Here is a 17,538-nt window from a genome sequence, read left to right as displayed (position 1 = left end):
GATTCTCATCAATGATATTATGGACAGATGAAGCGACCTTTACAAGACGAGGCATATTCAATTCTCATAATAGCCATGTATGGGCTCATAATAATCCACATACTACCAGACAAAGAAACTTTCAACACGAATTTCGATGTAATGTTTGGATGGGTATGCTTCATGACCGGCTTATTGGTCCGTTCTTTTTACCTGACCGATTGAACGGAGAATCTTTTCGAAGATTCCTATCAAACGATTTACCAATTTTGATGGAAAATGTGCCACTGCAGTTTCGCCAAAACAGCTGGATACGGTTAGACGGTTGTCTATCACACTATGCTAGACAAGTTAGAAACTGGTTAGATGAACATTACGCTCATAGGTGGATTGGTCGAGGAGGACCGGTTTTCTGGCCTCCAAGATCGCCCGATTTAACGCCTCTTGATTTTTATTTATGGGGAACTTTAAAAAATAAAGTTTACAGTACAGAAGTAATCTCGCTTGAAGATTTAAAGCAACGAATTACTAATTAAGTTACTGAGATGCAACAAAATTTTCAGGAATGTCGTACTGTAACAAATTCTGTACTACGTCGATGTCTAGCTTGTATCGATGTGCAAGGACAACATTTTGAAATGCGTCACTAAATCATTGCGTACATAATTTTTATTTTTGTGAAAAAATCCGTTGTTACTTATCTCATATTTCTTTTCAATATTGGTTTATAACTTTGTAATAAAGCATTTCTAAGCAAACTCGATATAAAAATTTTTTCTTATTTCCACTAGTAGAATATGCTCCTGCAGTTTGTCGGTTAAAACCCGGGACACCCTGTATATATATATATATATATATGTACAGGGTGTTCCATTTTAAATGCCGCAGGCAAAAATCTCGAAAAATATGGGACATACGGAAAAATGTTTCGAACAAAAGTTGCATGGTTTGAAGGGGGCCACATGATGAAAATATGTACTTGACCTTGAGTGACCTTTTCGAGGCCAGGTCAATGTAATGGATGTTTTCTTAAATGGAACCCCCCCTTTTTTATTGCATATTCTTGTAGCTTAGTTTGAGAGCTTTCCAAAACACTACCTACTTTTGTTTTTTGCCCAAGCAGTTCCCAAGATATGAAGCGTCAAAGTTGACATACCGTCGGCATTTGCATTACCCGATGTACACCGCGGGGAGGTTGCTCGGTCGGATTTGTACATCATAGTGGCCCTAAAAAGGGCCGATTTTGTGTATGGGGGTGTGGTAAGCAGTACTAGTACTAGTAACTCCAAATGGAATGCACAGTATTTACTAATAAGCAGAGCTCGGACTTCAGTACCGCTATCCCCACTTCAGGCTCTCGAGCGCTGCGAGAGACGGTGCCTCAAACAATCAAAAAATGTTTCAATTTACGCAACGGTACCTCTCATCTGCTTAGGCCGCTCCACCGGCATAGTCGGCACTGTCTCTCGCGGCGCTCGAGCACCTGGAGTGGGGATAGCGGCACCAAAGTCCGAGCTCTGCTTATTAGTAAATACTGTGCATTCCATTTGGAGTTACTAGTACTAGTACTGCTTACCACACCCCCATACACAAAATCGGCCCTTTTTAGGGCCACTATGATGTACAAATCCGACCGAGCAACCTCCCCGCGGTGTACATCGGGTAATGCGAATGTCGGCGGTATGTCAACTTTGACGCTTCATATCTTGGGAACTGCTTGGGCAAAAACCAAAAGTAGGTAGTGTTTTGGAAAGCTCTCGAACTAAGCTACAAGAATATACTATAAAAAATGGGGAGTCCCATTTAAGAAAACATCCATCACATTGACCTGGCCTTGAAAAGGTCACTCAAGGTCAAGTACATATTATCATCATGTGGCCCCCTTCAAACCATGCAACTTTTGTTCGAAACATTTTTCCGTATATCCCATATTTTTCGAGATATTTGCCTGCGGCATTTAAAATGGGACACCCTTATATATACAGGGTGTAACAAAAGTCTGGACACGGTCGAATATTTCATAAACTATGCATTTTAGAAAGAAATATTTCAGACAAAAGTTGTAGGATTTCAAGTAGCGCATTACATAACAACATCAGTATGACCTTGAAGAGTGTTGTCAAGGTCATGTGAAGGTCAACTTTGTTTTCTTAAATGGAACTGCCTATAAAATGTTGCATATTTGGATTCTACGGGAAAAAACGAGTAAATTTTATCTGAAACATTTGTTTGAAAAATGCTTCTATCAAAAGTTATACGCATTTAAACCTTAAAGTAGAATGCATTGCAAGTAATGATAAATGAATTAAAAGACTTTATCGCTTTGTTCTTTTACTTTATTAAATGTTCGAACTGGTGTCCATTAACATCTAAACACTTATTAAGTCTTCTTACGAAACTTTGCTCTAAGTAACATTTCTGGGGTCACGCTAACGCAAGCTTCACATATTCTTCGTTCGAGTCATGATTTTCGAACTTGATAAGCAGCATGAAAACCAGCTCAAAACTAACTAAATGCATAAATTTGTATTTACATTTTCTGATGTGTAAGTTTATGTTTCTTTCAGTTAACATCGAGTACGTACTCCAAGGCCATTAGCTAGCGCTAGCATGACCCCTGAAATGTTACTTAGAGCAAAGTTTCGTAAGAAGACTTAATAAGTGTTTAGATGTTAATGGACACCAGTTCGAACATTTAATAAAGTAAAAGAACAAAACGATAAAGTCTTTTAATTCATTTATCATTACTTGCAATGCATTCTACTTTAAGGTTTAAATGCGTATAACTTTTGATAGAAGCATTTTTCAAACAAATGTTTCAGATAAAATTTACTCGTTTTTTCCCGTAGAATCCAAATATGCAACATTTTATAGGCAGTTCCATTTAAGAAAACAAAGTTGACCTTCACATGACCTTGACAACACTCTTCAAGGTCATACTGATGTTGCTATGTAATGCGCTACTTGAAATCCTACAACTTTTGTCTAAAACATTTCTTTCTAAAATGCATAGTTTATGAAATATTCGACCGTTTCCAGACTTTTGGTACACCCTGTATATATATTATACACACATTATATGTTTATATTTATTTAATAAATAATATATATGTAATATACATTGCGTACATATGTATTATATGTTATAAATAATAATATTTCCTTGATTTTGTCCTCGGCCTCTTCCTCTTCCACCCGTTCCTCTTCCACCTCTTTCTCTTCCTTGTCCTCGTCCTCGTCCTCTTCCTCGAGAAGCAAATATTGCCTCGGCAATAATTTTGCTTAACTGTTCAGTCTGAAACATTAACAGTAAGACGACAATGTTTATTTCATATAAGCAATGTGATGTTAATAAAATAACTGTGCAATTTGTTATTCGAAAATATAGTTATATAACCAAATCAAAATATGCGAGAGAGCGAGAGAACGAGAGAGCGAAAGAGCGAGAGAGTAAGAGAGCGGAAGAACGAGAGAGTGAGAGAGCGAAAGAGCGAGAGGGCGAGAGAACGATAGAGCGTGTCGCGTATACTGCGTTAATACTCGGTTCGGGAAAATCACTGAGCATGAGGCAAACTAAGCTTTGCGGATTTATTCGGATGCACTTTGATACGAATTGATAGTTGTAGTCTCGAGTTAAATGGTTAAGAAAATTAGTAGGCGCGCACTAGGATTGTTTACCGGATATGTACACCGTGAGGTACATGGAAAACCAGCAGGCTGGAATACGCCGATGGGAAGTCCTGCTGGAAGGCGTACCGGGGAATCAGGATGCGGGAATCCGCCGAGAATCTACGCCGTAGAGGCGCATCGAAGTTCTACGTTGAAAGGCGCACCGAGGATCTACGTTGAAAGGCGCACCGAGGATCTACGCCGAGGAGGCGCACTGACGATCTACGTTGAAAGGCGTACCGAGGTTGAAGGACGCACCGAGGAACTGGAACCAACGCCGGTCACGCGGACCGGGGAACTACGCCGTAAAGGCGTCCCAATCAGCGACCACAGAGATCGTGAGCTATGCCGGTCACGAGGACCGGGGAACCCTGCCGTAGAGGCGTCACATCCGCGATCGCGAGGACCGGGAACCAAGCCGTTGGAGGCGTCACAGCAGCGGTCGCGAGGACCAGGTACCAAACCGATCACGAGGATCGGGGAATAACACCGTAGGCGTACCAGGAGCGCGGTCACGAGGACCGGGGGCCACGCCGGTCACGAGGACCGGGGAACGACGCCGTAAAGGCGTACCAGGAGCGCGGTCACGAGGACCGAGGAGCGGTGCCGGTCACGAGGACCGGGAGACTCCGTCCACACAGCGGGAGCAGGAACAACCGGAGCAGGAACCACAGGAGCAGGAGCAGCAGAGAGAGCAGGATCGTTCTTCTTCTTCGAGGGTCGGATTTTCACGGATCGATCTTCGGCGTCGAGGTTCGGTCTTCGAAGTCGAGGATGTCCAGGATCGTTGCCGGGGAGGAGAGGATCCCGGAAAAAGGATCCCGAACGGTCTTTCGGGCCCCTATCTTGTAGGAAAGCTCGGATGGAGAGAGTCCCTCCGGAACGCGGGATTACAGCACGGACCATGGAGAGAGTCCCGCCCTGATGCGGGATAGAAGCGCGGACCATGGAGAGAGTCCCGCGAGATTGAATTCGCTTCTTTTTTTTTTTTTAATGGGTCTTTTTCCTTTTCCGAACAGAGCGAAAGAGCGAGAGGGCGAGAGGGCGAAAGAGCGAGAGGGTGAGAGGGTGAGAGAGCGAGAGAGCGAGAGAGCAATGCATGTGTGTGTGTGTGTGTGCGCTGCGTGTGTGTGTCTGTGTGTGTGTGCGGTGTGTGTGTGTGTGTGCGGGCGTGTGTGTGTGTGTGTGTGCGGGGTGGTGTGTGTGTGCGGGCGTGTGTGTGTGTGTGTGTGCGGGCGTGTGTGTGTGTGCGCGCGCGAGAGAGAGAGAGAGAGAGAGAGAGAGTGATTCGATAGAGCGAGAGAAAAAGCGAGAGAGAGCGAGATAATATTCTTATTTATTATAACTATGTATATTTTACATTAAAATATCTTTAAGATAATGCCAATAGATTTCCACATCACCCTGGAGGTACTATTGTAGATGCGTTTTTTTTAAGTGGTCTCCCCAGCTGTAGGCCTATTCCACTAAAATAGCGAAAATTATTAACATTTCTTTGCTCCAAGAGACGAAATGTCAAATTTTGATTAATTTACTCGCAGTAAAAGTGAAGATTGTATAAAAATTGGCCAAATTGTGCTAACCGGACGCAGATCTGATTTAGAACGTAGAACGCATATTAAAAAATGTTTCAAAGAATGCAAAATAAAAATGAAGCTTTACAAACAAGAAATTTTATTTCGATACTTATGTTGCCGTTTATAACTATGACATAAAGACCGCAACCACAGTTGAAATAATTGCATAAATCTTTGACTAACAGGTCTTATCACTAGGAAATCTACATGAGATTTCCTTAACTGAAAGTATCAGTATGGTTTAGACGTCTTTTTTTTCTTATGTTTTTCTTATTCAGGACGTCTGTTATGGCGAGTGATTTATGAAAATCACTGTTTTTATTTAAATGTGTGTGTTTTTATGTGTTTTTATGTGTGTGTATATGTTTTTGTGTATGATACATATGTATCTTACTTTTTAATTGTAACACGGCAACATTTTATATTTTTATTAATGGTAGCATATAAGAGTTAATATACTTCCTTATAAATTTTTATTGTTTGCATCTTATTACGCATCATTGATAACAAGAAAATGCATGATTTTACAATTTCATAGCATGACCATTAGGATTTCTTATTTATTTCGTGATGGGACCTGTTAGTCTATGATTTATGCAATCATTTCAACTGTGATTGCGATCTTCTACATGAAATTGAAAAATTCATGCTTCTTTCTCTTTATTAGGAAGTCATACTCACTGAAAATAACATGACTTGCAAACATTTACGACTCAAAGTTGTTAGACTTAAGACATTATGGATGCAATGTCATGGTACAATATAGCAAGTATTTCTATCCATAATGACGGAACGGTAAGATGCAACGAAACAATAATAGATTGAAGGAAGTATATAATATTTAATTTTTATAAAATGCATACATAATAAAATATTTTAATTTTATTTTATAAATTGTCTGCGTTCTACGTCATTTTATTTTTTTAATGGCTTACTTTTCACTTATATCCCATACAGCACAAGATCATTCTATGATCATTCATAGAATAATATCGGAGAATGTTTAGAATATTCTCATATAATGCTTCAGAGTTTCTGTGAACCTTCCATGGAACATTTGAAGTAGACAAAAACTCACATTCTCTGAATGTTCTATAAATATTCTGTAGCATATTCTATGAACATTTTGTGTATGTTTATGGACTGTTTCTATATATACACTCTAAATAATAAGTGTTTAAAATTTCAAACACTTTCGTTGTGGCCGTTTTCAAGATGTTTATTAATGTTTGACATTTCAAACATTTATAAGTGTTGGGTTTGTGGTTGGTGTTTAATTATATTACACGCGTAAGGTGTTTGATTTTCTACTTAATTGAAATTTCCTGCAAATCAAATGTTTATATGATTGAAGTCTAACGAATTTGTTGGCGCGTAGTGGATGAATTGGTTCCTAGAGCGAGAGATTACTGCATCTTAGTCCGACCATCAGATTATCAGATATTCCCAGTGTATCGCGATTTAATAAATACCTTGTTAGGCAACTCTTGCTCGCGAGAAACTGCGCCGCGAGCGCCATCTGGTTTGTTGAAATTTTGTAAGAATTCAATGCTTAAGTTTGTAAGTGTTTGTTTCATAAGTGTGTAATTAGAAAGTGTTTGAAATATAAATCTGTTTGACTTTCTAATAATCAAACACAAATTGTGTTTTATTTTGTTCCCGTTTAAAAATCAAACGTATATATCTGTTTAATTTGACTCATGTTTGATTTTAGCAAAACAATTTTAATATATATATATAACAATGTTTGATACAAAAGTGTTTGAAACTCAAACGCTTTTCCACTTGCGTTTGATAAGTCAAACATTATTTCTGCTTAAATGTGTATAATTCAAACACTTAATTACGATGAAGCCATTTTTAGAGTGTTAGGATATTCTAGAAATATTGTGGGAAATATTATAAGAAATAAAATATTATAAGAATATTCATTGAAATATCATTAGAATATTCTGAGTACTTATCAAATAACATACCAATAACATTTAGAACATTCGTGGAACTGTTTATGAATATTCTTTTCGAATATTCTCAGAATATATGGAAATCATGTTATTAGAATATTCTCCGAATATTTTGTGCTGTATGGGATTTGTTGCTAGTTATTTGAACGTGTCTTCAATTTGTTTTCAACTTACATTCTTACTTACTTCTTTTTTTGTTCTTCCATTATATTTATTTCTTCATTTTCGTATTCCTTATATTTTCTTAAACAATGATTCTCAAAATGGTTAATTTGTTTCTAGATTTTCTGCTATAATCATGTTCTCATGCTTATTTGTTTAACAAATTATTCATTTTCCTTTTGGCATTATTTCTTTTTATATCACGATTGTTATATCTCGTGCGAGAATACAATTTCACTTTAAGCATATATTTGAACGCTTGCAACCGATGATTGTGGCATGCATTATTTTTATCCAGCCATCCTAAATGTTTCTCATTTGTTACATTAACACACTCATTCGTTATTTTATCCAGAATTTGCTTTGATGCCCAATAATATTGCCATGTACGATTGAATACCTCTAATTGCGTTTGGACCACTTTGATAAAGATGTCTTTTGGTCGTACTAATTTTGTTACTGTAGGAGCATCTTCATCTGCGTTTGGATATTCTCAGCATAGGATTAACATAAGGGGGCCAGAGTGGGCCCGGGCCCACAGCGGCAAAATTTGAGAGGCGGCAAAATGAGTCAAAAAACAATAAGCGATGTAGCGCGGTAGTGAGCGAACGTTGAGCGCGTGACAAATGAAAAACTGAACAATTTTATGCATCGAAAGACACTTAGCACCATCGATGACATTATTTCTGATTTTGCCTCTAGAAGACCCGTCGAAAGAGATGTCAAATTTAATTACAAATATGTTATGTCTGTCTATAATAAAATCTTTTATTATCCATTTAAGAATTATTGATTCGTGATACCGGAACCGCCCAGCGTTGAGCGCGAGACTGTGCTCTCGGAGCCCTGATGATTCCGAGCGTATGGAGGGAGAGGGAGTTACAGGTTGAGAGAGAACTCGTGGGTACTCAGCGGTCAGTTTATTTCACTGCAATTCGTGCACCAAGTCGAAGTAGGCGCAGATCGGAGATCTTCAACACTTGCGGATGACGCGGCGGATGTCTTGATCGCGTCGGTTTCGGCGAGCTTTCACGCGTGCACCGATACACGAGGTGGCAGTTCGTCAAAGACACCGAATGGTTTGGTGCAGCGGCGAATCGTTGACGCGCGCCTGACAACGTTCAGACGCGTCGGACGTCGAAAATGAGAGAGCGGCTCAACAGCGAAGCGAGTTGAGCGTGGCTCGAGACTCGAACTGGTTTTAGATCGATCTTCACGCGAGCGCTGACAAAGCTCTAATAATGTTCCCGAGACCTCGCTTTCCTTTGAATCCCTCAGATAACTCGACTGACACGGTGACAACAAGGCTTCGGACGTTAGGCTCTTGATAGATATACGTGTCTAAAAACTCGAGTCAATGTCGCGGACAGCCAGCGGATCGGCTAGCTCCATTGTTTCGAGTCGATCGAGTTCGTGAAAATAACTTATTTGTCGCGTTCTTACATGAAACCAAGCGAGCTCGAGAACTGTCTGAAGATCTCGAATAACGACGGATTAAATTAAGCTTCAATGATTGTAATTCGGAACAATTATGAATATGCAATTTTACGAATGCTTTTAATTATTGATTCCTTTGTTTCCTCATTACTGAATCTTTCACAAGTAATTTTGTTGGTAATAGAGTTCGCTAGTACTATTTATGAGTTATTACTAGTTTTATTTATGAGAAACGTTTTTTATTAGTTGTTACCAACTCCCTATACAAACAAACCTTTTTTTGTTAGATATATGTTTCGTCTGAGTCGGATAACCGCGTTCGATGGTCACGCGCGCTCACGTTTCCTTTTGTTCGTTTTGCAAAGAGTACAAAGTTATTTTCTTACGTTATTGTAACGCTGTGTAACAAGAGAAATATATCTCGGTTCATTTAACTCTGCTGAGTGGTGTCTTTAACCCATATATAACAACAAATTTTTATACTTTTGGCCGCGGTAGACTATTTCTTTAAACATAATTTCATGAGTTACAGTAGTATGGTAAGGGAGAGTTCTGATCCAGGGGCTCCGAGGGGGGGTGTGGGGCGCGGGGGTATGACGTCACGCGGGAGGGGAGGGGTCTCTTGGCGCGGGGTATGACGTCACGCGGGGGGTCCGCTAACTCAGGACCTCCGAGGGGGGTGCGGGGGGTCTCTGGACGCGTGGGGTATGACGTCACGCGGGGGGTCTTCGGGCGCTGGTACCAGTCAAAGGGATGTTTATGTAAACAGACTACTAGGAAAGGAACACCATGATATTGTTTTACATAAGCGATAAGAAAATTACAAGCGCCGATACCCCGGCTGCTATCAATTACGACAAAGACGTTACCGCGCGTGAGATAGTCGATAGAGATACCCCGGCTGCTATCAATTACGACAAAAGACGTTACCGCGCGTGAGATAGTCGATAGATAAAAAAATCCGTTAAAAATTCTTCGGGGCGCCGGTACCCGGATTCTAACCCATGGGGCTCGGAGGGGGTGTGGGGAGGGGCGGGTGTCCTCTCAAGTGTCCTCTGGCGCGTGGGTCTTCAACCGTCGGCTGCAGTCAAAGAATGTGGCCGCAGGGTGGAAAGAGACGGAGATGTCGCTGCTATCAATTACAGCAAAGCCGTTACCGCGCGTGAGATAGTTGATAGGGGGGTTTCTCTGGACGCGGGGTATGACGTCACGCGATGGGGTCTTCGAGCGGTGGTACCAGTCAAAGGGATGTTTCTGTAAACAAATCTTTTACGTAGAGGATACTCGAGTGTGTGTGAGGGAAATGAGTGTGAGGAAAAAAGAACAGTACACCTTATACATGTAAAAGAATTTTTTATTGTATGTTCTCTTACATCGGTGTATCAAAAACCAGAGCCAACAGCTCACAATCTATAATGTGGTTTCCGTTGAAGAATTCGCTAGCGCGTATTGCGTTCGACGCATCTTTCGTCTCAGCGGACGCGATATTCGAAAATTGCGCAACCTTTGCTTCGACTTTATCCACGACACGATCCAACTGAGCGTACGTCAGCTCGATGCAGCGGTCCAGGTTAATCATGGTGAGGAACGTCGATTCGGTCATCATCAACCGTACGTCGGACGAATCCAGACACACGAGTTTGGTATCGTTCATCGCACTGAATCGCACCGTCAACGGTCCAACGGTGATAGGACGGCCGCGAACATCCTTGCAGAGACGGTCCTGAATGTCCCATCGTTGTTCGTAGAGTCCCTTCCACGTTTCGAGAGACAGGCTCAGCCCGTTTCCTCGATGATCGCCTATCGCGATCTCGACGTAGCTCGGCGGACCGACGTTGATGTCGATGTCCAGGTACTTATATCCCGTAGCCGTCAGCGCGTATCTCCTGCCCAGTATGCGAACTGCACGACGCGTGGGTAAAACGCTAAGATCACAAACAAAAACAGTTAAGAATAGTTAAAAAATCCAAAAGTATAAAACAAAGGGGAAGATTCATAAACGTACCAGGTACATTGCTTCGGTGGAACGTCCCGAAGCAGAACGTAATAGTTCATTCTGCTTCCCTCAGCGGAGTACATTGCTGCTGGTTAGGTTTTGCACGCACGCACAGTGGTTGACTCAATACTGAACATGCACGCACGAACGCGTTCAATTCTTCAACCAATTATAAGGAGAGGGAAGGGGGGGGGGATTAAACGGTTTTAAGCGCCGATGTCAGCGCTGCGTACGTATAAAGTATGGAATACGGGGTGACGCAATACCGAACCTACACGAACGTGTTCGATGCTCAACCACTTATAAGGAGAGGAGAGGGGGAATAAATTTTTCAAGCGCCGATGTCAGCGCTGCTTACGTATAAGGTATGGAATCCGTGCAACACAACTGATAAAATCTCACGGGAGAGGGGAGAGGGGAGAGGAGAAATAAGAAGAATTGTGTTTCATAAAAAAACATATTTTATTTCATATGGTAGGACCACCAATTAAACAGTTTGAATACATTTTGCAAAGTACAATTGGTTACATGTTTGTTACAACGCAAAGTATGCGTAACGTCCAGCTTATTCAAAGATGGTATATCTTCGTAGTGCGTATCGATAGTTTCGATGTAGATGTCCAGGTCGTCATCCAGGAGCAGATTCCGCAACCATTCGCGTTTCTCGCGTCCCTTGACGTACACGACGGTATATGACGCCTCGTCCGCCACCGCCTCTGTAATCAGATCCTTAGCCCTGTTGTATGGAACCGTTCCATCGTCCTATTGTAGTCCGTGATGATTCGTCATCAGCCAGGACGCATGGCGTCTCTCCGCCTTGGTGAAACCGTCCATGGTACGCAGGGTCCAAAGATACAGTGAGAGAGAATATATCCATTTCGCAGCACGGCAAACTCCTTTGCGACGAAGTTTCCGCCGATGATAAAACCTTGCAGATCCACGAACGTCGGTACGGACATCGTTGTATCAACGCGTCGAGAGGACGACTATAATCGTTCTCGCTGTATCGAGGATGTTTCTTTTTTTATAACGAGGTTCTCGATGCTGCCCACACCTAGGTGATTCTGCGCACAACGTTGGTCAACGAGCTGTATTCGACCACGCGATCGTGTATGATGAGACAGTAGGCCGTCGTATTATCCGGTACGTTCTCCTTGCAATCAAATTCCAATCGCACGTCCACGGTTGCGCTCTTGACTGACTCGTTCTGTCGCGAACAATCGATAACCACGAAAGGTCCGCGAATAAGGAAATTGATAGTGGTCAGGACCGTCTCGTCGTAATCACATCTATAATACGCATTACGGAAACGCGAGTACATCTCGTAAAGGATGGCGGATCTACCTCTGTCGAAATCTAAATTCATGTCGTCGTACGGATAACATTCCGAGTTCAGATACAGTTTCACGTTGATTAGTTTGCAGTCGTTGAATACGGTAATGTCTTCGTTCGGTACATTTTTTCGTCCAGTCTGCAACGTGAAGATCACGTATCGCGACTTCTCAAGTTGCGGCGCGGTCTTAACGGCCCACGAGTGCTTGGTCGTGCTCTGAAGCAGTGGATACTCGTACAGGTCTCACGATCGGAACCCCATGCTGAGGTATCGTCCACTCTCCAAGGTGCGCAGCATCGATAGCTTAGTGATTTCATCCAACAGCACGTGCGGAACCTCCTTTAGTAGCGTCGTCAACAGACATGTTGATTAAAAATCGTCAAATGATGCGATTAGTTTTCCATCACGATAAAGATATTTGTGTTTTCTTAGTAAACTCGCCAATCTTTTAACTAAATGTGGAAAATCAAACGATGCGTAATATTTTTTTCCATTATGAATAAAAAATGGATTATCCGGTTGTACGCTAAGTTTTACATAAACACTCTGATTATTAGGGCCTTGATCACATGTTACGAGTTGCACATCAGCACCCGTTTCAATCAATCTATTTAAACATTCTTTTAATAAAGATATTATTTCGTCGGCTTTCATACCTGTTCCAGCAAGAAAATATGCTAGTGGTTGACGTCATAAATTACGTGCATTTAAACTGTCCAAGCAAAATACGAAAACGTGTTTTGCAGTCTCATGTTTTTTTCCTAAAGGCCCTAAATCAACAAGTCCTTCTATTTCATCCAATTTCAGTGAATATTCTTCATATGATTTTATTGCCATTTCATCTCACTTTAAAGCACATACTCTTTCCTGTGCAGATATCTTAGAAAATTTCTCCTGCAATTTACAAATTATAAAATCGCAAAATCCTGGCATCATATCATATTCTTCATGCCATCTTCGAAGAGTGCGTTCTCCAAGAAAATTACAACCTGCTTTTCGTAAATTACGCAGTGCAGAAGCAGAATAATAATAAAGTTGCTTCGATATATTTTTTTCTTCTTCTGTATATGGCGCGTGTGGCGTATGTAATTGCAAATTTATCATTGCTTTTGCAACGGGATGCAATTTATTCTCATCTATCAGTTCTTGTAGAAGTTTTTTCTTATTTTTCTTATTTGTGCGTTTTACAGGCATTCGTCGATTAAATTTTTTTACAAATACTTTCAACTTTTTTATTGTTTGACGCAAACGCAAATTTTCTCTTTTTAAATTATCAATTATTTGTGTCTTACTTTTTTCATTTTTTTGGGGTTCTTTTTTATTTCGTATAGTTTTCGTTTGACATTTTTGCACTGGTATTATTTCTTTCAATGGCGGTTCGATATGCATCCATTCCATTTCATCTTCATTTTGTGATACCTTATTAAACTCTAGTTGTGGTGCCCAGTAGGTTCGCAATGGTGGCCATATATATTGAGACTGCTCTGTAATATTTTCATGTATTTCTTCAACATTTGCAAATATTGTTGGTCTCGTAACGTTTTCATATTTCTTTGTTGTTTCCGTTACATTTTCTTTTGTATTTCCTATCTCGGTCACCTCTACATCCATAGGCATGTTTTCCGAATTTGCATCTTCATTCATCACATTCGCAATATTCCTGAAAGGAAGGGGCACTGAGCCGCGTTTTAATTGTATCTTACCTTTTGTGATGAAGGAATCTTCACTAAAATGATCTGCACACAGACCAGCTCGACGAACTGAAGTAGCAGACCATTTTTCCAAATTATAATTTCCTGAAATAAAATCAACGGAAAAAATTTTTTTGAACATCTTAAAGATTTGCTACCAGGAAAATCAACTATAATGACTGAAAAATAGGTACAAAAATATCACAGCTGAGCTGCAATTCTTTTTTCGATAGGAATTATAAGCAATCAAATTCAAAATGCCAATTTTGTTTAATTGATAACTAGAAAACACGAAATTTTATCTGTGATATAATTGTGAAAAAAACGTTCAATCTCTTTCATATTAAAGTCGCAATTTTTTCAGCTTTTTTCTTGCGTTTGTGACATGTTTCAAACTGACAACAAAATTTCCTCTTTTATGTAGCTCAATGTTTTTGTGTATGAAAATGATCAAAATTATATACGAATGTAAAATCGATATAATTAGCGAATAATAATAATAATAATCGTGGGATTAAGATTCTGCATGCTAAAATATTACCCGGTAAAAAATTGTTTCATCATATAACACTGTACATAATTATACAGAAACATAAAATTATGTATTTAATATGTCCACATATGTCCTTTTTTTTATCTATAAGTTCTGATCATATATATATGTAGAACAACTAATAAGGAAATAATTGAAAAATAATTAGAAAATAATTTGTGCGTTGTCTATTTGTAAAATTGTGAGATACTATTTTATACAAAATCATATATAATAATAATGTAACGAGCTCGTGAGTATTGAATATAATTAAATAATAGAATCGAGCGTAGCAGGTTGACGGTGCTGATATTTATTAAACTAAAAATTTTCCCATATTTGGAACTACACAAACGTTTCGGTCAACATTTGACCAACTTCAGTGTTGAAAAAAACCTGTTAATTCAATACAAATAAATACACGAATATTATAAAATGAACACATTACGCACATAAACACATTACGCAAAAACTCACGCACCAGCGGAGCACGTCCAACGAAGAATCACATCGCTGTTATTCAATCGACATTTCAATCAGACAGAACAGAGCATCGCAAATTTATAAGAGGCAGGCAAAAGTCATCGGAGTACATTATTAAATCCAAGGCGCGATCAAAGTCATCGGAGTACATTATATACATGGCATGATCCTGTCACAAATTGGAAACCGTCAGAATTATCAATAATTTAGCACGGAGAGTAGTCAAAGTAGAGTAAAGTTAATATAATAAAATAAACTTACAGTGTCATAAATCTACGTGGTCACACTAATAAAATAGAGAATAGAATACAGTCATATCTCTCCAACGTTCCAACCGCGACTAAGATCACAAACATCACAGTCAGCATCACGTAAACAAGCAGATAAATCGGTAGCCAAGGCTACACAGAAAAAAAGTAAGTGTCACATCAAAACTTATATACTTTTATATACGTAACAATTTATAATCTTCGTAAAAGAATTTAATAATCTTGAATTTCAACTAAAATTAAATAATGAAATTATATCACGTTAAACGAAGAAAACAATTTTTGAATAAAGCAATTTTGTATAGTTCAATCAAGAAAAATATATTTGTATGATTTAAGAATAATTGTACTTTGCGCCTCCTCCTTCAGATCACCAATGGTAGTACCCCGCCCTAGTGCCTTTGGTGCCACAAGGTTTACAGTTTCTAGAGACTTTTTGGTTACTTACTATGCTCTGACTGTGTCCGGAGCGCGCCATGTTCTTCATTCCTTTTCCTTGTGCCAAAGGAATGCCACAAGTAAGATTGAGCTGCTTCATTCAGAATGGAATTTCACGAATACCCTTCGAATAATCCCAGTGCATATAAACTGGGAAAAAGGCTCAAGCGTTTGGAGCGAAAACTCAAAAACAGGAACGGAAAATCGTCCGTATGAAAAGAAAACGTAAGTGTGCCCTAACCTCTCAATCGGACGTCCACAGATCATCTTTCGCAGTTATGCGCAAAGAAAGGAACAAGTTTCCTTGGCAAACAAATGTTTTTGCGTCACCTGTGCATACCAGAAACGACGTTCAAGTAATGTCTCACTGCCAGCAATGACGTTCAAGCAACGTTGCAATGCCGATAATAACGTTCAAGTAACGTCTCAATACCGAAACTGGCGTTCAAGTAACGTCTCAATGCCGGACATGACGTTCAAGTAACGTCTTTATACCGAAAACGGCGTTCGAGTAACATTTTAATATGGAATCGGCGTTTAATTAACCTCTAAATGTCACTTACATAAGCGTGTACATTGAGGAGGGACAAGTTCCCAATCGAAAACAATGTTTTCATCCTCACGCTAATCTTGCAGACGACAAGCGCTTATTGCAATTACACACGTGCGATCTCAGAAATATCAATTCACAGACTGGTTCGCTATTGTTTACAGGTGACGAGGAGATACGTAACAAGTATTGTAAGTTTCAAAGAACGTCCGGGGCACATTCTAGTCCTACACCACAGCAGTCTCGTTCCGATAAATACGGACGCGCCTCTCACTCAGGAAATCGATCTCCAAGCTGGTTCTCACAACGCTCCCGATGAGAGCGTTCACAGGAGAGCTACAAGAGCTCGTCAGCAGATCCTTCAGACACTATCCCCAACGAGTTAGAACCTAACTCTCCGGAAAAAGCACCTAGAGCGACAATAACAACCATCAGCCCTCATGACAATGTCGTATCCTCGCAAACACCAACATCGTTGACACATATTCCAGGAGATAATTCCCATCTCGCGGAAACACAAACGGGCAACATTTCCAAATCTTTGGATCCCGAGGTACTCGAGGCTATAGACAAGAGACTGGACGATAATACTTCCAAGGGTCCGCCAATTCATGACGACATTTTCGTTCGTTGGAACGACATATTTAAGGAAGGCCTGCCTAAGGAAGAAATAACAGACCTGTTCAAGAAATATGCAATTCCTGAGAATTGCGGCTTGGTGGAACCACTAAAACTCAACCCTGAGATAAAGGCTTCTCTTTCGGAACCCTTAATAAACAGGGATGAGAAAATGACACATAAATAACGAAAGGTAGCAGTGTGTCTGGCAGCCTTAGGCTCTTTACTAACAAAATTAGCGGAGAAGGAAGACATCGATAGAGTCTCCCTTATAACAACCTTGAGTGATACAACACGGTTGTTAATTGACCTCCAGCGGGACGAAACACTGACGCGACGCCTCATCATTCTCTCCAATCTAAACCCCTCGCTCAAAGCAACCTTAAACGCAACTACCGCAGACGAGTGATTGTTTAACAAAGATTTGGGCGAGACACTAAAAACGGCAAAGTCTTTGGAAAAGTCTGCCAAAGACCTCAAACCCCAGGGGAAGAAGCCCCAGCCGTTATTAGCCAAGACGCCAAAAAACCCGAATGCTCCTCCTCGTCAAACACCGTATCGCCAGACGGGGACGAGGAGGCGATCGAAGTATTCCACCCGAGATCACAAGTCATCCTACCACCGGAAGAGAACTTCGAGTCGACCAACGAGTTCATCCTACAGGAGACGTCATTAAACCATTCCGTAAATACCCTGTCAGGCCGTCTAAAACACTTTATACCAGTCTGGAAGGAACTCTTCTCCGATAAAGTTGTTGAGTGGCTTGAAGGTTATATCATTCCGTTTACTGATCCCCTGATACAACTCAGGGAACCAGCGGAACCGAATTGGTCAAAAAAT

The 17,538-nt window shown here is 40.4% G+C and overlaps 2 protein-coding genes and 1 pseudogene across 2 annotated transcripts; 1 reads left to right on the top strand and 2 right to left on the bottom strand.

Annotated features, from left to right (window-relative positions):
* Positions 1 to 10,121: 10,121 nt before the first annotated feature.
* LOC113561821 lies at positions 10,122 to 11,139 on the bottom strand. The gene is made up of 2 exons (XM_026969101.1): positions 10,794 to 11,139; positions 10,122 to 10,713 (listed from the first exon to the last, which is right to left on the bottom strand). The coding sequence occupies exons 1-2, from the start codon at positions 10,865 to 10,867 to the stop codon at positions 10,158 to 10,160; spliced, it is 630 nt and encodes a 209-aa protein (XP_026824902.1). The 5' UTR covers positions 10,868 to 11,139; the 3' UTR covers positions 10,122 to 10,157.
* An 88-nt stretch (positions 11,140 to 11,227) lies between these two features.
* On the bottom strand, positions 11,228 to 14,427 carry LOC113561820. Its single transcript, XM_026969100.1, has one exon. It carries the CDS (start codon positions 13,948 to 13,950, stop codon positions 12,961 to 12,963), a length of 990 nt encoding a protein of 329 aa, XP_026824901.1. The 5' UTR covers positions 13,951 to 14,427; the 3' UTR covers positions 11,228 to 12,960.
* Positions 14,428 to 15,906: 1,479 nt separating this feature from the next.
* On the top strand, positions 15,907 to 17,215 carry LOC113561745 (annotated as a pseudogene).
* Positions 17,216 to 17,538: the final 323 nt, after the last annotated feature.

Source organism: Ooceraea biroi, chromosome 4 (assembly GCF_003672135.1).
Source record: "Ooceraea biroi isolate clonal line C1 chromosome 4, Obir_v5.4, whole genome shotgun sequence".
NCBI lineage: Eukaryota > Metazoa > Arthropoda > Insecta > Hymenoptera > Formicidae > Ooceraea > Ooceraea biroi.
This window is presented reverse-complemented; position numbering and strand designations above follow the sequence as displayed.

Bases quoted from the DNA above. Each gene is read 5' to 3' on its own strand.
- LOC113561821 (XM_026969101.1), bottom strand. From the start codon at position 10,867: ATGTACTCCGCTGAGGGAAGCAGAATGAACTATTACGTTCTGCTTCGG. The intron at 10,714-10,793 runs GTACGTTTATGA...TTGTGATCTTAG, and splicing joins CCACCGAAGCAATGTACCTG to CGTTTTACCCACGCGTCGTG.
- LOC113561820 (XM_026969100.1), bottom strand. From the start codon at position 13,950: ATGTTCAAAAAAATTTTTTCCGTTGATTTTATTTCAGGAAATTATAAT.